This window comes from Myotis nattereri, assembly GCF_964212035.1.
Source record: "Myotis nattereri genome assembly, chromosome: 4".
Lineage (NCBI taxonomy): Eukaryota > Metazoa > Chordata > Mammalia > Chiroptera > Vespertilionidae > Myotis > Myotis nattereri.
Window position 1 is genome coordinate 47,567,363 of NC_138079.1, and position 20,807 is coordinate 47,588,169.

Sequence of the window (20,807 nt, forward strand, 5' to 3'; positions counted from 1 at the left end):
TGACCGGTTTGGCTCAGGACTGAAGAGTGTAGGCCCACTGACCTATGGAAGGGTCATGAGTTCCATTCCTGGTCAAGGGCAGGTACATCCTCATCTCATACCTCGGTTGCAGGTCAGTCTCTGGCTCTGATTGGGGCGCATTCAGGAGGCAACCAACCGATGTGTACCTCTCAAGTAGATGTTCTCTCTCTCTCTCTCTCTCTCTCTCTCTCTCTCTCTCTCTCTCTCTCTCTCTCTCCCCCGCCCCCACCTTCCTTTCCACTCTCTAAAAATCAATGGAAAAAATATCCTCAGGTGAGGATTAATAATAATAATAATAATCTTTCTAGAAAACAAGACGCCAAGAAACTTGTCAAGAACTCAGGTCTGAACCAATCAATCACTACTCATAGGAGGCAGTGTAGGTTCTGGTCTTCCTTGAGACTGGCACAGGACTACATTTCCCATAATCCTTCAGGCTCGACATGGCGTCCATGGTTAGAACTACAACTCCCACAAACCCCGGCGCTCGCCACTTCACGCGATTTCGGAGAGCTCCGCCCCATTTCCCATCTCCCCTTTCGGTCCTTGAAGGAAGGGAACAAGGTCGTGAAAAAAACGGCTGGCGTGATACCGCCATTTCTCCTGCTTCGGTTTCTGCACCTTCGCCGGCCTTCCAACAGGAAAATGTTGGGCCAAAGCATTCGGAGGTTCACAACCTCTGTGGTCCGTAGGAGCCACTATGAGGAGGGCCCAGGGAAGGTCAGTGTGGAAAGGCCGGGGTCACTGGGGGGTAAGGGAGAGCGGACACCGGCCCGCTCCTCGCTGAACCCAGGGCCGCCTGTGGGCCGTGGGAAGGGAGACGGTAAGCCCGGAATTGAGCCTGGGACAGCGACTAGCATTCGGGTTCCCCCTGGGCCGGGGGGAAAGCCCAGGACCCTGGGTGCGCGCCTTCGTCCAGGAAAGGAACGAGCAGGTGGAGCTGGAGGCCCCCTCCACCTCCAGCACCGGCGGCGGGTCGTGGAGACCTCGTCGGCTGGTCGGACTAGAGGTCACCGGGATGAATGAAGACGGCGCGAGGGCCTGTGGTTGTGGGTCGAATCCTCTCTAACTAGCTGCTAAGTTGAGCCCTCGTTGGCTGAGGGTGGGCTTAGCCTCGAGGGTAAGCAGCCGGACCCGGGTGGTTAGGAACAGCCCCCGAGGGTCCCGGGCGCCCGGCGCAGGCCTGCGTGCGACCCGGCCTCGAGGGGGTGCCGCTCGGCTGTGGAAACCCAGACCCCGTGGTGCGGTTCGGTAGCCCGTGCCTCCTCTAACGAGGGCCTACTTTTCAACAACTAGTAAACTAGAGCAGTGCTGTTTCCAGACTTACCTTTGGAGAGTATTTTTGACTTTCTAAAATAAAAGAGAAAGTTCACTAGTTTACACCCGAGTTCTTAAGACCACTGCTCAGCAGAGCCAGATTTGATTTTATCTTACTTACTTTCTAGTGTTATGTATGATGGAGGTCATAGGATTGGAAAGATAATGTTTTAAAAGGGTGCGATGTTAGATTATGTAAAATGGGAAAATAGCCTGTCCTCTGTGTACTTACTGGTGGTCTATAAAATCAGATGATGTGAAGCGCTTTTTGCATGTTTTCTTTTCCCAACAGAATTTGCCATTTTCAGTGGAAAACAAGTGGCGGTTACTAGTCATGATGACTTTATACTTTGGATCAGGATTTGCTGCACCTTTTTTTATAGTAAGACACCAACTGCTTAAAAAATAAGGATGTTTAATCCAAGATACAGGTAATTAATTATGGATTTCTAATTTTCCCAAAGCAGTGCTTTCCCTTGTCTTTCTTCCTGTGTTCTCCACCTCTTCCTCCAAAAATAGGTGGAAGTGAAGTGTGTGTGTGGCCTTGGTGGAGACAAGTTGATAAACCTAGCAACAAGTGTGTCTTCACCCGAAAGCCAGGGTTTATTCAGTACTGTTGTTGGTTGGGTATGCTTTGTATTAATAATCCCATGTGGCTCCCTAGCAAGCCTGTGAAGTAGATGATTGATACCTGATTGGAGACATTAAAAGTGTTAAGTTGCCCAATATTTCATAGCTAGTGATGGTGGATCGGGATTTTTAGCCAGAGGTAACACTGTCTAACCAGGAAAGTTCTAGTAAACTGACTATTAGTCCATCTTGAGGGCAATATATTTTACTCTATGCCCAGGGGAGTCTTGTGGCCTGGGATGTTAGCAGATTCCTGCGTGAGAAGAACAGATTTATTTAGTTTATTGTTACCAGCATTTCCCTCAAAAATGACACTCTAAGGAAGCTCTGTGGAGTAATTGGAATAAATTCCAAAGTATACTTAGGAAAATAAAGACTTTATTTGTCATAGTTTAGAGGGAAAATTATTTGTCCAAGCCATTAATATGGAAAGAGTTCGGTGCATATGATGAAGCAAATCAGTATGAATGAAGTCATGATACTGTAAACGCTTTCTGATGTACCAGTCATAAACTGTGATGGACAGACAATACATTGATGAAATTACACCATTTCTGTTAAATGAATGGGATTTTTCACTACCATTAGTTTTTTGTGTGTTTTTATTCACAGATATGAAGAGGAGCATTTTAAGAGGTGCAGTCTCTTTGAAAAATGGATCAAACTGTTGAACTCAACATACTGGATTTGTTTGTAAATAAACGTATGGCATGAATCCTTAATGCCTCTTCTCTGAAATACAAAATGTGATAAATTGAGCATATGTGTACCTTTTCATTTGGGTATTAACCCTATATTAGATTCTTGACCAAAATACATGTTATTTAGCTTATGTCTTGGTCTTAAAATCTGATATTTAAGTTTGAGTTCTAGGTCATGACCTTATTGGCAATTTATGTTACACATGCAAATTTGACTTTTAATTCTATACTAATTTTTATTTAAAGGGAGAGAAAAAAATTACTTTCAGTCTTCCCCTTTACTTTGAAGGAGTGCATTAGTTTTTCTCCCTCAGTGTTAGTTACTTATGAGGAAAACCAGGGTTGTATACAGATAATTAAGTGCAAGAGTTTCATACTTTCCTCTAGGACTATTCCCTAAAACTAAAATTTTTGTCTTCATAAATGTGCCACTAGCCAATATTAGTCTTGTTTAGACTGAAAAGAAATACAGTATTTGAAATGGAATAAAGTAGCATGTAAAGTAGAATATAGGAAATGATAATTATCAATTTATTCTGATGCTTTGACTAGTAGAAATGGGTTAAAAGATAGCTCTAGTAATTGTACCCATGAATCGAATTTGAGTAATGAAAGGCTGCTTGTAAGTGTAGCGCCTTCATTCCTAGGGGTATTAGGGAAAGAAAAGAGTAATTACAAAATATTTTAATCTCAATTTGGTCACTTTTGGAACACCTTTGGTGTTAGAAGGACACTGTAAAGCAGGGGTAAACTGGTGATCTGTTTGGTTTCTAGAGTTTGGGGGGAGGGCAGGGAGTACTGTTTTTAAACCAATACTTAAAACTAAAATATTCACATAAAAGTGTGTACTTCTGGATTCTTGAAAAATTGCTCTAGATCAGTGGTTCTCAACCTTCCTAATGCTGCGACCCTTTAATACAGTTCCTCATGTTGTGGTCACCCCCAATTTCATTGTTACAAATTGAACATAATTAAAGCATATAGTGATCACAAAAACAATATGTAATTATGTGTTTTCCGATGGTCTTAGGCGACCCCTGGGAAAGGGTCATTTGACCCCCAAAGGGGTCGCAACCCACAGGTTGAGAACTGTTCCATCCCTTCATGGAACAAAACAGCTACTTCCATACCTATCTTACACTTTTTAATAACCACCAGGCAACTATTTAAATAATGGATGCAATTTAATCTAAATAACTATTTCACCATTCCCTGTACTTGTGTGTCATTGTTTTTTTGTTTTGATCATTGATGAAACAGCTGTCATCCTGTGTTGAGTTTTTCAATGGAACATCAAGAACATCAAGGCTTTCTACCTTTGGGAAAAGAAGAAACGAGTAAATTCATGGTTCATAAAATGATTCTGAATTCTTGGTTCAAATCTTTGCCCTTAAATTTGCAAATTTAGCTGTCTCTGGGGATAGAGCTTACCTCATTATTTTGAGGAGCAATGAGCTATATAAAAACATTTTTGCTCTCTGGCAAGTTCTAATCTAAATGGTGTTTTCTGCTTTAAAATATATCAAGAGTCAGAAGTTAACTTAGTATGGACAGCAAGGTGTAGGTAGAAAACATCTGATTTATTAAATTTGTCTTCTTAAGTTAATTGGAAATCATACAGTAAATCCTCACTGAATATTGCCTATAGGTTGGATCTGTGACTTTAAGCAGTGATTTAAAACGAAACCAAAACCATTAAATCAGTTCCAATGGCATATTTTTGATCAAAACACAAAAAAAACAACAAATTTACAAAGACTCAAAACACTTCTAATATTAAAATTTAAATGTGAGCTGTATAAACATTTAACCCTTTGTATGCCATAAGTGTATATAGATGCTTTAAAATTTTTTCATGAGAATTTTCAACTGAAATATTTAAGAACACCCGAATTATAATGTTTATTTTTATGATACTCATTGCAAATTGATTTTTTTTATTAAATTCAAAGTATCATGGTGTGTGGCAGCGGTTCTCAACCTGTGGGTCGCAACCCCTTTGGGGGTCAAATGACCCTTTCACAGGGATCACCTAAGACCATCGGAAAACATACATATTTTTTTTGTTATTAATCACTATGCTTTAATTATGTTCAATTTGTAACAAAATACATCCTGCATATCAGATACTTACATTACAATTCATAACAGTAGCAAAATTACAGTTATGAAGTAGCAACGAAAATAATTTTATGGTTGGGGGTCACCACAAAATGAGGAACTGTATTAAATGGTCGCGGCATTAGGAAGGTTGAGAAACACTGGTGTGGGGGGATGATTACCATTTTGGACGTGTGGCAGTTAACTGGTAAGGAAGATTAATAAAAATATGTGAGATAATTATTTTCCAACCTGCTTATTCCAGTTCAGGATTGCTGGTGGCTGGAGCCGACTTGGGCAGCTCAGGGTGCAAGGAATTCCATCCCAGCACACACACTGTCCCACTGGCACAACAGACATGCCAGTTACCGTGCACATCTTCGGGATGAGGGAGGAAATCTGAGTACTACCCAGGAAAGACAGAAATGGGAAGAAGGTGCAAATCACACAATACCGCTGACCCAGAATATTTTCTCATAACAGAAACATTCAGGGACCTGCTGTACATGAATGAGAAAAACTAGCAGTGGATTGCCCCATTCCCATAAAACGGCTTCAGTAGACTGGTTTTACTGTGTAAGAATATGGAGTGATGGAGGGCAGACAAATGTTCAGTTTTTATATTGGGATTCTCCAAAGTAATAAGCAACCTGACGTGTGTAGATTTATTTTAAGGAATTAGCTCATGCAAATGTGGAGGCTTGACAGGTCCAAAATCTGGTGGGGTCACTGAAGAACTGCAGTTTAGTCTAAAGCATCTGTTGGAAGAATTCTCTCTTCCAGGGAAGTTTTTGTGTGTTTTTTTCTATTAAGGTCTTCAACTGAATGGATGAGGCTCACCTTTACATTGTGAAGAAGGAAAAAAAAACCTTCACAGGAATATCCATAGCAATGTTTGACCAATTATCTGAATACCATGGCCCAGCCAGTTTGACACAAAACTCACAATTTCATATTAGCTTGTGACTCCAGAATAAATTTTTTGTGTTGGACTGGATTTTTTAAAACTACAGAATATTAATTTTGTAAATATATATATATTCCCCCTATGTACTAAAAAAGAATAGTTCAAGCTAAAATGCTCATGGTATAAATTGCTCAAGTTAATCCCAGAGCTGTTCTGCAGTTTTAGGTTGGTATTTTCAATTCCCAGAGCTGTTCTGCAGTTTTAGGTTGGTATTTTCAATTCCTCTAGCTGCAGTTCTAACCAGCTGTCCAGCAGATCCTTTAATAGTAGCAGTGGAAAGATACCTGGAGTCAGTACTAAAATGCAAGTCATCATATAATCTGCGACCATCAGTAAAATTCCAGCTTCTTGGCATGTCACCCTGGCCACACAGCTCCAATGGTTTTATGTACCATAACTTAGCTCAAGTGCCCTCTTTTCTGTAAAGCTTTTCCCTGCTGGTTCCTCCCCATTGTCCCAAACATTTCACATGGAATGTGAAACCCAGGAAACAGCTTTATGATTACCTCAGCATGTACTGTAATTATTGATTTCCATGCATATCTCCCATACCAGCTTGTGATCTTTCTGAGACCAGAGAGGGTTTTATTTATTCATGTATCTTGCAAGTATAATTTAGTGGTCAATGCATGGTTATTGAATGGATTGTTGAATTGAAGCCAAGAGTGATAAAATTACCTAAAAGCAAACCCAGGCCTCCTAGTCCATACACCAAAATGGTGTATGTTTCAATGTTTTCTGAATATAAATGAACTTTTCCCAGGTAACTTGCTGAGTTGGGTTCTCCAAATATATATTGAAGTATTCCAATTATTGCAGACTCAGATTACGAGTTTCTGCCAAAATGTAATGGTTATATCACTGACCATACCATTTACTCCATCCATATACTTTGTAGACAACCTTCCTTGATTAAAGAAAGTGTGTGTTAATTTGTATTCTAACAGTAGCTGTTGATCTTGCTGGTTTCAGACCAGCAAAAATAAGAAGGGCACTGGCTTAAAGAATTAGGGAGTGTATTTACTATAACAAAAGACAGCTCAGTGAATTAATGGGCCTGTCTTATCCTGCTGTTCCTAAACTTTCCTTGTCATAAGACAACTGCTACAGTATAGGTATTCCATTCAGACTTGACAATATTCAGGAAGAAAAATTACTGTTTCAAGTTATTTTTAAGAATGAAGAAAGGTTTCCTAGAAACCCACCAGAAGACTCATTCACCATTTACTGTCCTTTTCTAAACATAACGCTAGCCCATGGAACAGCAGGCACCACAGTCCTTAGATTTGAGCAATTAGGGTTTACTCCCAACTCTTATGTGGAAGAAGGAACATGAAACAAATCAGGATTCTAATAGAAAGCTCAAGGGTCCCAGGTTCAATTCCGGTCAAGGGCATGTACCTTCTTTGCGGGCACATCCCTAGTTGGGAGTGTGCAGGAGGCGGTTGATCGATGTTTCTCCCTCATTGATGTTTCTAACTATCCCTCTCCCTTCCTCTCTGTAAAAAATCAATAAAGTAAAATTTAAAAAAAAAGAAAGGGAGAAAAAAGTGGTGATTGGGTGTGCAAAAGACAGTACTTGCTGTAACTATTTTGTATAATACCCTGAAAAGATAAACACAAGTGTAAAAATGTGATAAGCCTTTATTTTAGTATTGGAGGCCCGGCTCACAAAATTTGTGCACAGGTACAGTCCCTAGGCCTGGCCTGCAATCAGGGCCATCTTCCCTGGTGCCAGCAGCCAGCCCCACCCCCGCCGCCACCCACCCCTGTTCCCTGTTTGCCATCAGGCGATTGGAGCCTGTCAGCCTGTCAGCCGCTGGGAGGGACCAAGAGGTTGGCCGCCAGACCCCAATCACCTGATGGGGGCCTGTGGGCTGGAGGCAGCTCCTGTGTTGAGTGTCTGCCCCCTGGTAGTCTTTGCACATCATAGCGACTGGTTGTTCTGCCATTCAGTTGATTTGCATATTACCCTTTTATTGTATAGGATATCCAATAAATATAGTCCATACTACAGGTCTTTAGAGTAGAACTTAACAGTAAGCTGATTATAGAAGAGATGAAAAATAGCGTTATACGTTTTTTTGTTTTTTTTCAATAGAATATAATTTATAGCAAGCAATGAAAGCTTTGACATGACTTATACTTTGTTCACATTACACTTTTTTAAAAATTTTTGTTATAAAATAGTTTTGTTCCCATAGCTACTGAAATTTTATAAACCAGAAGGAATATAGCCACTTAATTTCTATGTATTTGTATTGGTACCGTGAAGATTATTTTAGTGAGTATATAATTTGTTGATTTTATGGAGACTACTTGAATTCGTATTTGAATGTGGATATAAGCCATTTGGGTCCTTCTCTAACCTGGTATACTAATCATTAGGGCTTATCAAAAACATGCCAGTGTCTACTCTATGTGCATGGCAGAATTGAATTCTGTTCTCTTTGCTTTAACAAATGAAAATATGTGCAGAAATAATGTGTTTTACTTCATGGGAGCTTTAAAAGACTGTACAATTTACCAAGTTTCCTTCTTCCTATTCTTGGGATTATATCCTCTATCAGCCTTGGTTCCTGAGATACTAGTGAGTACAGCCCTTTGTCAAATGTATAAAGTGAGCAAGAAACCTTCATTATTTTAGGACCCTAGGGCTTGAGGATTGTTTGTTAATGCAGCAAAACTTGGCCTACCCTCATTGAAATACTTGGGTACTCCATATGACCTTGAAAAGGATTACTTCTCTACACCTCTTGTTCTTCAGTTGTAGAATTCTGTCAACTCAATGTAAGTACTCTTCCAATTTAAAATTCATTGTATCTACAGCTACAAATCTGGGTGCCACACAAAAGCCTGACTCAGAGTAGTAAGGAAAGATCTCCTTTCAGCATTATCAAGTGTGAACAGGGGCCAGAATGATGGAGGTAATTAGCTTTTGGCTTTTCAAGTGGTTTTTGAGCTGCAGTTTTGAGTTCCTACCTACCTGGCCTTTCCACCTATTCTCTCATTTTGATGTACTTCACTTGCCCATTGGACACTTCTGTGAAAATTAGAAAAATCAGTCCCTTTTAGGTTAACAAAGCGTCATGCCAGAACACACTTGTTCCCCTGTCCAATCACCTTCATCGTATGTTGATTATTGAAAAGCAGTACAACTCTCAGTAGTGTTCCTACACAAAGTCATCTCTTACTTGAGCTTTTCAGATAATCCCTGCTAAAATTTACTGTCTCCTCCAAGTTTCCCCAGTCTGACAAAAGGCAGATATTACAATTATTTATACTGAATAATTACTCAGGATTCGGAGAGGGCTCCTTATTCTTTAGAATAAGCTTTGTGTGTTTTCTTTGTTGGATTCCACAACTTAGTACCATGCTTCGTAAATATTAGGCTTTCAATAGATACATTTAGATAGATGGAGGTAAGATGAATACTGATTGGATTTAATAGCATTTCCAAGTATATGCGGAATCAGTGTATGAAATTCTTTCCTTTGCCTAGTAATAGGAGATGATCAGTTAAATATCTATCCTCCTATCTAATAAAAGAGAAACATGGTAATTAGCCGTACATCCGCTACCCTTCCCATTGGCTAATCAGGGCGATATGCAAATTAACTGCCAGCCAAGATGGTGGCTGGCAGCCAGGCAGCTTGAAGCGAACATGAGGCTTGCTTGCTTCAGTGATGGAGGACTCCAACGTTCCCCGCCTGCTGCTGCCAGCCTCTGAGCTTGCAGTTTGAAACATTGTTACAAATATAGAAGCTAAACAAAATCCCAGAAACCTGCTTTCAGCCAGCCGGGATCTCAGAGCTGGAGTTGAAACAGTGTTTCGATTATAGAACCCAAACCAACCAGATACCTACTTTCAGCAGCGGAGTCCTAAGAGTTGGAGCCAAGCCTCAGAGCTAAAGCTGACCCAGAATAAAAAAAAAAAAAGAAAAAAGAGTGGTTGGGAGCTTCAGTCACCCACCAGCCTGAAAACAGCCCTCAGCCCCTCATCCAGACTGGCCAGGCACCCCAGTGGGGACCCCAACCCTGAAGGGGGTGTGATCAGCTGCAAACAGCCATCATCCCCTCACCCAGGCTGGCCAGGCACCCAAGCGGGACCCCCACCCTTATCCAGGACACTCTTCAGGGCAAACCAGCCAGCCCCCACCCGTGCACCAGGCCTCTATCCTATATAGTAAAAGGGTAATATGCCTCCTAGCACCGGGATCAGCGGAGCCACGAGGCCTCCCGGCACCAGGATCAGCACGACGGGGCAGCACCCAAACCCCCTGATCGCCCTGTGGCACTGTGTGTGACAGGGGACAGGGCCACAACCTCCCTATCCGCCCTGCTCTGTTCGTGACAGGGGAAGGCGCCCCAACCCCCTGATCAGCCCTGCTCTGTGCCTGATAGGGGGGAGCTCCCCAACCCCCTCATCGCCCTGCAGCTCTGTGTGTGACATGGTGCGGTGCCCCAACCCCCTGATTGATCGGCCCTGCTCTGTTCCTGACAGGGGAAGGCGTCCCAACCCCCTGATCGACACTGCTCTGTGCGTGACAGAGTACGGAGCCCCAACACCCCTGATGGGCCCTGCTCTGTGAGTGATGGGGTGGCGCCGCAACCTCCCGATCCGCCCTGCCTTGAGTGTGACAAGACGGTGCCCCAACCCCCCAATCAGCCCTACCCTGAGCATGACTGAGGGTGGCATCGCAACCTCCCAATCCGTCCTGCTCTGAGCCCGACCAGGGGCTGCACCTAGGGATTGGGCCTGCCGTCTGCCACCCGGGAGCAGGCCTAAGCCAGCAGGTCGTTATCTCCCGAGGGGTCCCAGACTGCGAGAGGGCACAGGCCGGGCTGAGGGACCCCTCTTTCCCCCCGAGTGCACAAATTTTTGTGCACCGGGCCTCTAGTATATTAATAAATTTATTATGCTTATATCTTAATACTGATCTGCTCAGATTAATATTATCAACAAAATTCCCACATTACATTCTAAGAGCTTTTGCTCAATGCAGTTCTATTTTATCTATGAACTGTAGAGTGTGTAATCTCTATTCATGCTTTAGCTCTCATGCTACCCACCAAAATCAATCATGTTTTTTCCACACAGGGTAGATACTAAGCTGAACCATATGAAATTACCAATATTTTGGACATAGAAGATAATAATTACTGATGGTTCGATGGTTATCATTTTCTCTTTAGCTACTGGACTACTCATGGAGTTCTTTGCCTCCATAAATGTACCTGCTTGAAAAGCCATGGATTTTCTCACAGTCAGAAACTGAGAAAATCAGTGTAGCAGAATAGAAACTGTAATCTAGGTTTCATTATTTAATTGTTTAATTAAAGAAAGATAATCTGAAATTCTCAAATGCAGCCTTTCCCCCAACAGTCTAAGCTTTTGGAGACATTGTTCTCAATCCATACCAAAAATACTTCCTAATGCACACATTAGGATGAATTTCTAGCAAAACTCTGGCTTGCAATATTTGCCATTATCGGATTTAATATGAACTGTCTGAAAAAAAAAGTGTCTGGATTTTAGAAAGAGAATTCTAAATATTTCTAAGTAATCACAGAAAAAGGAAAAATTTCTGCTATATGCTGAATGTTTGTGTCCCCCAGAATTCATATGTTGAAACCTAATTCCCAATGTAATGGTATTTGCAGGTGGAGCCAATGGGAAGTGATTAGATCATGTTAGAGCCTCTATGAATGGAATTAATATCCTCATAAAGAGACCCCTGAGGGCGCCCTCACCATACACTAAAGCTGTCAGCAGCTTGATCTTGGACTTCCCAGCCTCCAAAACTGTGAGAAATTTCTGTTATTTGTAAGTCACCAGTCTGTGGTATTCTGTTATAGCAGCCTGAATGGACTGAGACACCTTCAAAATCTAAATTTTCCCACATGTCCTCCCCAAAATCTTACTGATTGGTAGGGAAAGCAAATTTACCCATAATCTATGCCTTTAATGTGACTGATGTGATTTATAAGAAATGTGTGTGTGTGTGTGTGTGTGTGTGTATTCAAATGACCAAAATACTTATGTTCATATATATTTGGTCTTCATCCAGAGTTCCTGGCTTATCTTCCAAAACCTTTGGAATTTGTTAAACAATAACAGTAATGGGAGCATCTTTCACTATAATATTTGGTCTCTTGTCCTCACAGTTCCAAAAAAGACTTTAAAGCCATAACGGTGAAATGGGTATTTTGTGATTCATAACAAGCCCATTTCCACCACAACTGGGATTATGTTCATAAACGTGACTTTTGGAAAGCACCAAAGGATGGGGGCCAGTTTCCAGAGGAACCGACCTTTAATAGGGGGTTGGCACTTTCCCACCCCTTGATTTATGGGGAGGTAAGAAGAGGTAGTGGTTGAATTTTTCCGCCGCCCCTAATGGACAATGAGTTAATGAATCATATCTAAGTAATGAAGCCTCTATAAAAACTCAAAAGGGAGGGTTTTCGGAGAGCTTCCAGGTTGGGGAGCCAGAACAGTAATTGGTTGAATAAACAGATTTCCTGAGTCCTGTGTGCCATTCTAGCAAATTAGTCATACCCAAAGAGGGGTTCATGGGAACTTCTGATTTATAGTTAGTTGGTCAGGAGTAAAGGCAATAACCTGCACTTGCAGTTGGAATCCTATATTGAAAGAGGTTATTGGAGCCTCCAGTTTGTAGCCAGTGGGTCAGAAGCACAACCTGGGCTTGCAATTGGCATCTGAAGTGGAGGGCAATCTTATGGGACTGAACCCTTTATCTATGGAATCTGATGGTATGTCTGGGTAGATAGTGTCAGAATTGAGTTGAATTTTCAGACAGCTTAACCTGCTGGTATCCCAGAATTACTTGTTGGTGTAGGGAACCACCGCTCACCCCCTTCCCCCCCCCCACTTCCCCACACACAGATTTTAAGTTACCTATCAGTAGGAAAATAAACATTCCAACCAGCAAAATTGTGTCTAGAGCCTACACCCCAGGGAGACTTGAGCAAAGATGGAGTGGGGTCAGATGGGATATAAATGAGGGCTGGAAATAGGGGGACTGAGGATGTTGCTGTACATATTAAAATCACTCAAAAACTGGTTGCATTCAGAATGGGAAAATACTGAGAACCAGCTTGAGATCTTATAGAATGAAAAATGGCTACTATGACTTGAAAATAAGCAGAACCTAATGACACCACACCTGAGTAAATGCAAGTGTCAGGGAGATGCACCCTTGGAGGCTTGCTAGTAAATGAAGAAAAGGAAGCAAAAAGGGGAAATTAAAGTTTCTGTAAAAACAGAGAGTCAAAAAATTAGAAGTCATAGCAAGCCTTCTCCATGAAAACACTGATTAAAGAAACAGTAATATTTCACCATATCATAAGAAAAGAGTGTTTTTGAACTAAAAAACCTAGTTAGCCTCTTCAAACTCTCACTCTGGCTACATGTAATTGTATTATTAGTATAGGAAAATAATATTTCAAGGTGACATATGATGGTATTCATACAAAGTTACAAAAAGAAGAAAACACGTTTAGATTTATAGCACTTTATTTCAGCTTATAAAAATTCTGCCTCACCCCCACCCCCTCCAAAACACCATCCCTTGGAGCAGAAGAAATGTTAACACAATTAAGTGTGAATTAAGTATCTTTAACATTTACAAATATTAAAGAAAGAAAGGCACCTTAAGTTAAAAATTCAAAATCTTAAAATAGGAGTTGGCTGGCTTGAAGCAATAGCTGATCAGACAGGCAGAAAGGGGAAAAGGGACACAATGAGCTTTGAAATTACATGATATCTAAGGAGGGTAGATTTGCCAGAAATTTAATAAAGGAACTGAATGAAAGGCATAAAACTGCTATGAAATAAATACAAAACAGAAATAAAAAGGTAAAATTTACATATAGTGAAATGGACAAAATCTTAGTGACTATTTGGTGTGCTTTGATAAATATATACACCTGTATAATACAAACTCCTATTAAAATACAGAACTTTACCTTAACTGTAGAAAGTTCCCTCATGCCCTTTCCCAGTTCATCCTTGTCTCCATTTTCCATAAGGTTCAACTCTGCTCTTTTTTATCCTAAATTAGGTTCTTCTAGAATTTTATAGGGTATATAATTTTTGTATACAAGTTTTAAAGCATAAAGATGTCTTGGATGTACTTATTAAGTTGTGTTATTTTAGAAAATATGAATATTAGTATCAGTTCTAGCATTTTCAAGGCATTTCCCAGAGAAAATCTGACCTAAGGCAGATAAAATAATACCATTGAAGAGCTATCAAATATGGAGTAAAATAATAAGCAGCATCAGGTTATGTGAATCAAAATTTTCTTCTCAGAGTATCTTAAGTAGCATTAAAGAAAGACAAAAAAATGATTGACAAGGAAAGAGTAAAGAATGAAGTATCCTTAAAGGCTACTCCTATATATTTACTTTTTTTTTTAACCCTAGTACCTAGCAAAGTCTCTGGTAAACAGTACTCAATTAAGATAATTTCCAGTATAGAGAAGATAAAATAAAAAAAAAGTTTGTGAAGCCAAAACCGGTTTGGCTCAGTGGATAGAGCGTCGGCCTGCGGACTGAAGGGGTCCCAGGTTCGATTCCGGTCAAGGGCATGTACCTTGGTTGTGGGCACATCCCCAGTGGGGAGTGTGCAGGAGGCAGCTGATCGATGTTTCTCTCTCATCGATGTTTCTAACTCTCTATCTCTCTCCTTTCCTCTCTGTAAAAACTCAATAAAATATATTTAAAGAAAAAAAAGTTTGTGAAATATGAAGAGGCCTTTGGGTTAATTGAGTGCCCTAAAATGAGACGAGATAGTTATGTGTGGCAAAACGAAATGCTGTGGTGAGTCAGTAGTTGGGGGAGAGAGGTTGATAGGATAACTTAAGGTCTAGGGTTGCTGGTAGGCTACAGCCCATTACAATTGTGAGCATGTGGGTGACAAGAGCAATATTAATTTGCCACTACCTGACTGATGGCCTCGTAAGAAGAGAACTTGGGAAAGAAGAATAACCAGAAAGAAGTAATTTAAGAATGAGAATATGAGGGTTTAATCAAGGTTATAACATTAAAAGTGGAAGGATAGAATATCTATAATAATAAAAGTGTAATACGCTAATTAGACCAGAGGACCTTCCAGACAAAGCCAGGGCTGCAAGGGAAGCCCGGGTTCTAGGTGCCAGAGGGAAGCCAGTGCCAGTAGCCGGGGAAGGAAGGCCTACTCTTGCCAGAATTTCATGCATCGGGTCTCTAGTTTAATATAAGATGTTTGAAAATGAAATGCAGGAAAGAATGCTTCCAATTGTCCTTAATTTTTTTGTTTCAGTAATGAGCTTGTTTTATTTGTGCACTTTTATTAGCTTCCATAGCAATTCTATTATATTGTGTACATGTACAAAATACAGCAACTGGATCTTACATTGTGACTTCAAAAAGAAATGAGAATGAAACTTCTTCAAGAGACAAGCCAACATGAAAAGTATTTTGGCTTCTCTATCTCTACATTTAATTTAATTTTGGTCTTAAAATCTTAAGGCCTCTACATTCTAAGACCTGTGGTAAAGTCTTTTGATGTCTTGAATACTTAGCATTTTCTCTGGCATTATAAAATAACTTTATAGTGTAGTTAATCAAGTGACAGTAAGAGGCAGTACTCTACAGAGAGCTCATTTTAATATTTAATAAGATGAATGTTGAACTCTAAAGTTGAAGGCAGTCCCATTCGAATATATACATAGGGTGTCAGTATTCCATGAAAGCAGAACTCTATGTGCTCTGCCCAAGGGGTTGCTTGACAAAGATATATTCATTTCACTCAATATATATTTTATCCCTCTGTTTTAAGGTATTTCAGTGGTCTTTGAGAGAAACACTGAGAAAAGCCAGGTGACATTTCCCCTATATTAGGAGCACAGACACCTAGGATTAAGATTGATGCTTACAGGTAAATCAGGTACAAATTAGAACGGGATTAAGTGCGGAAACTGAGGCTTAAAAAGAGCTATGAGAGCATTGGAAAACTGGGAATCTAGTATATCTGAGACAGTTTTGTTGCGTTTGGGTCTTGAAGGATAGGCAGAATTTAAGGTGATAGATATGTGGGGAATAGAAATAGACCACATATTTGAATATATATTATGGATGTAACACAAACATATACTTGTATTGAGAGACCTCCATATATGAATTGTCAGATATGTTTACTTACAGGAGATTCTGTAAGATTCCTTTTCAATGCTAGAGGTAAACATTTCATTTATTTCACAGGTGGTTTAAAACAATACGGAGAGATGATATGACTTAGGTATAAAAACTAAATCAGAAAATCTGGAACACTAAGCTCTGGTTGTTATGACAACCTCTTTTGTGTAGTTTGTAAGTCATGATGATGGACTCCAAAATATCACATTGTTAGAAGGAATTTTCATTAAGACAAAACTTGGGACCTCAGTGCCCTGGAGTCAAATCAATCATCATTTGCAAATGTGAAAACTTCCCAAGCAACAAACTAAAATAACATGTTATAAGAACTTAAAAAGACTAAAATTTAGCTGTTAAAATGTAACTTATGAGAAACAAAAAATGATTGTTAAAAAGGAATGGAAGTAAAGATTGGTGGATTTAGAACCAATTTTCTGCCACATTTGTTAATTTTTTCATTCGGTGTCATAGAAAATATATTTTATAGATTTTTAAGTTGCCCTCAAGAATAATTTAGGCAGATACTTCAGATTCTTAACCTTTTAATATTTGTGTGAGTGTGCGCACACACATATATCACAATCATTTCAAGTTAGTGAATAAGAGATTGAATGGATTTTGATTTTATAAGTCCATTGAGAGTTTCCTAGAGAAAGGAGACTATGACTTGAAATTTAATGAAGGGTTGTAATTACACTTAGGGTATGGTAGAGAGAGCTGAGTGGGCCATTTCAGGCTATGTTTCAGGAGGGATCTGCACAGTGATAAAGCCTGCATGTGTACAGAGACTACAGTCAGGTTTCAACATTCAGAAGACTGAGTTCTAAATAAGAATGGTATTATATTGGTGTATTAATAATCTGCACATACTTCTCAGAGGAAATTTTACTGGAGAGATTAAGTTAATATTTTATTGTTATAGTCAGAGAAGATAAAATTTAACACATGGAAGAATTGTAATATTACACTCTAAAGTGCAGTATACCTGGTTTTAATATTCAAAATCAACTAATGTTTATTGAGAAACAAATGCTGAATTTGGGGCTGTCAGCATCATTTATATTGTATGTTTTCCCACAGTGCAAGGAGGTATTAATATTTCTTTATTTTCCTAGATATCATGCAGTTAACTAGGCTGTTAATGTGTTAACTGAGGTGGAAACATTATTTAGATCTCAGTATGTTTTGTCACCTTAGTGTTATTGCTGATCCTCCTTCACTCATTTGATCTTAAAACAGGCTGTTTTTCCTGATGTGTGTTTGTTTCTACAGAGACTTAATCTCTTCAGGATATTCAGTTAACAGTAGGTACTACAAAAGATTACTTAAAGTGCATCTAATGAAACTATTTTTGTGTCGGAGGCTGAGGGCCCTAGGTCTCAAAGCAAGAAAGCATATTAATAAAACTAAAAATATCTCTCATTGTAATCTTTTTAAAACAAGTATTACATAGTGTCTTGTTATGTTTCTTTCTTGAGAATATGGGGGGGGGGGGGACTGATAACATTTTATAAATCATAAAGCTTAGGAATATCTAAGCAAGAATATATAGTAGCACTGTTAAACTATCTATATATATATAAAAGCCCAACTGACCATTACGACTGGTTGACCAAGCAGCCAGTTGACCGGTAGCTATGACGTGCACTGACCACCAGGGGGAAGACACTCAATGCAAGAGCTGCCCCCTGGTGGTCAGTGTGCTTCCACAGCCAACCTCCCGCTGTCCCTTCCCCCGGCTGGCAGGCCCCAGTCGGGACTGGGTGAGACAGCCCCAATCAGCCCCGATTGCCAGCCAGGCTGAGGAACCCCACCCATGCACAAATTCATGCACCAGGCCTCTAGTTGAATATAATCTTAAAAAAACATTATAGCATAGGCACTTATTCAGTTAACAAATATTTATTGAGCACAATTAGGTCTAATGCACTATTCCAGGAACTTAATATACATCAGTGAATAAAACAGCAAAATCGCTGCCTTTGTTAAGTATACATCCTACAGGGATATAGAGAGCTAATTTAAAAAGGAGAATAATAAACAAATTATATGGTATCATAGAAGTTGGAGTGCTATTAAAAAATATATAACTGGGAAAGAGGGATAATAGGTAAGTTGTAATTTTAAATAGGGTTGTCAATAGACCTTATTGAGAAGTTGGTATTTAAGTAAAAACCTGAGATATCTGGAGGAATTGTGTTCCTCAGGAGAGAGTTTGCATGTTGGGTTCAAGAAATAGCAAAAAGGTCAGAGTGGCTGGGACATAGCAGTGAGGGAGCCTAGTTGAGAGAGGTCACTGAGTAGGAGCAGGGAGAGCCTTGTAAGCCTTTCTAAGTAGCTTGGCTCAGAATTACTCGGAATGAGAAGCGGAGTCACTGGAAGGTTTAGAGGAGAATTGTGCCACAATATGTCACAGCTAACTTTTTAAAGGTTCACTGTGGCTTCTGCATTGAGCACAGACAGAAGGGAGCAGGATTGGAAGCAGGGGGCAAAGGAGAAGCATTTTGCAGTATTTAGACAAGGGGGACTGGAGAAACATGGATATATTTTGAAGGCAGAGCCAATAGGATTCCCTGTCAAATTAAGTGTTAAGGAGTGAGAGAAATAGAAAACATGCTTTTTACATATTAAAAAAAACCTGTGGTTTAGAGAGTACCCAAATGTGTCCAAGGACAGGTACCTATTAAATAACATATGACATTTAAATTCAGGTCTAGCTCATGCCCCAGAAGCTCTTAATCACTATATTAGGTGGGTGGGGAAGGAGGCAAAGGGATGCTATAGCATCACTCATCTTCCCCCTCCCCATCAAAATAAATATTTCTCTTGTAAATAAGTTCTCATTTTTGTGCCTCTACACCTTCCAGCTCTCATTCATTTCTGTTTTTGTCTTCTATTTACGTTTGCCTCCTATTCAGTTTTCAACATAACACTTAGCATTTGGATTTTTATCAAGGCTAAAATAAATACTCCTATTTTGAGCCAAGCCTATCCTGGTAATATAATTATGAGAAAAATTGTTGAGCCATTGAAAGAGGCTCTGTCAAAAGACAAGGAAAAAACAACAACAACCTTCTTACTTTTCAATTTTTGATATGGAAATTAGTTTGTGATTATCATCCACGACCATATTGTTACACATCAATTAAATTCACAATGCCTACAATACTTTAATTACACACTACTAAGAGCTGGAAAATTTTATATGGCATGCTTCAGATAGTCATTCCCAGATGTCAAACTAAATTATAGGTGAGGAAAACCAAATATGTGAAATGCCATGATGATATGGACAATTGATACAAATAATACAGTTCCTGTTTGTTTACCTCAATTTTCGAGGGTATGGATTTTATGGGAAAGAAACATTTTTATCGTTGTCATCAGCAAATCCAATTTCAAGATGGAATTTTAGGACTTTAAAGGTAGACACTTGTGACCCTGTGTTGATGAACCAAATTCAAGAAGAAAAGACTACCCTAGGTGGTTTGGCTCAGTGGACAGAGTGTCTGCCTGTGGACTAAAGGGTCCCAGGTTCCATTCCAGCCAAGGGCACATGCCCGGGTCACAGGCTTGATCCCGCCCCCGCAGGGGCAAGCAGGATGTAGCCAATCAATGATCCCCTCTCATCATTGATGTCTCTATCTCTCTATCCCTCTCCCTTCCTCTCTGAATAAAATATATTTCAAAAAGAAAAAGAAGATTAGACTAAAACCATGGGTAAAGTTCATGTTGTTTATTTTGTGTTCGGCTAGGCTTTCTGTTTACAGAAGGAGGAACCTTTGGCACACAATACACAAAAGATTTACCTTCATAAAACTATGGTTCCTCAAGAGAATCTCAGATCCCCCTTAAAACCTGGATTACAATTTACATTTATAAAGATTTTACAGCTGATATTTGATCTCCATTTAATTTCACTTAATGAAGTAATGACATAACCTCAGTTTTAAAGCTTTACTTTAGCCTTTCAAGAGAAAAACTTGAAGTTCCTCCTATCCTTTTAGATATCAAGTCCAATTTACACTCAGTTTGAAGGACAACTCCTACAGGTCATCACTAGAGTAAAGTATCTTGAAGGTGATGGCAGAAGCCAAGCCTGGGAGATGTGTGTCCCCCTAAAGCACTTTCTGGCCAGGTTCATGTAGGTGAGTTACTTTAAGTTACTATACCAAGAATGTGTCAGACTTCAAAGAGTCAGTCCCCAGCCTCTCCTAGAGACTATGGCTTTTTGAAATTTATTCCGGGGAAGTTATTTTCTTCACTACAGACTTACTACTGCTTTGAGCCTCCCTTACATTCGAATATATCGAACGAGTGTTAGAAAACTTAGGTTTATATATAGATACCTTTGGATAACAAGGCCGCCAAAGTCATTGTAACCGTTTTGAATGAGTACAATGTCAAATCCTTGGTCATACCCTCTTAATCCTCAAAAACATATATTTAGGCTACCTTTTCAGTTCATCTATTTCGTTTTTATTTAAGTACATGATTCTTTGGCCAAATACTTCTAACTCCTAACTCTTATTATTCAGGTGAGGCTAGCTAGACCACAGTAAGTGTGGAGAAATAAAACTTCCCTGGATTTCTCAATGCTTTAGCCTCATGGGTCACAGAAACTTGATACTACAAAGTTAGAGAGTGTTTATTTTCACTTCTCTCAGAATGTAAAAAACATCTTCACATATCTTGAAAATTAGTTCCGTAGTCATTTGCCTAGCTAATTTATCTGATTTGAAAGGATAATGAAACTTCTCTCATCTTCCAAGACTAACTGGATAGAGCCTTCATTCAGTCCCTAAGTTAAGCCCCAAGGTACCTGGGAACTAGGGGGCTACCTAAGTCGGGATTTATATGTCAGAATG

At 39.7% G+C, this 20,807-nt stretch overlaps 1 protein-coding gene across 1 annotated transcript; it reads left to right on the forward strand.

Annotated features, from left to right (window-relative positions):
• The first annotated feature begins 557 nt into the window (after positions 1 to 557).
• Positions 558 to 2,683, forward strand: COX7C (cytochrome c oxidase subunit 7C). Its single transcript, XM_081089008.1, has 3 exons — positions 558 to 741; positions 1,631 to 1,769; positions 2,581 to 2,683. The coding sequence occupies exons 1-2, from the start codon at positions 667 to 669 to the stop codon at positions 1,745 to 1,747; spliced, it is 192 nt and encodes a 63-aa protein (XP_080945134.1). The 5' UTR covers positions 558 to 666; the 3' UTR covers positions 1,748 to 1,769; positions 2,581 to 2,683.
• The last annotated feature ends 18,124 nt before the right edge of the window (positions 2,684 to 20,807 follow it).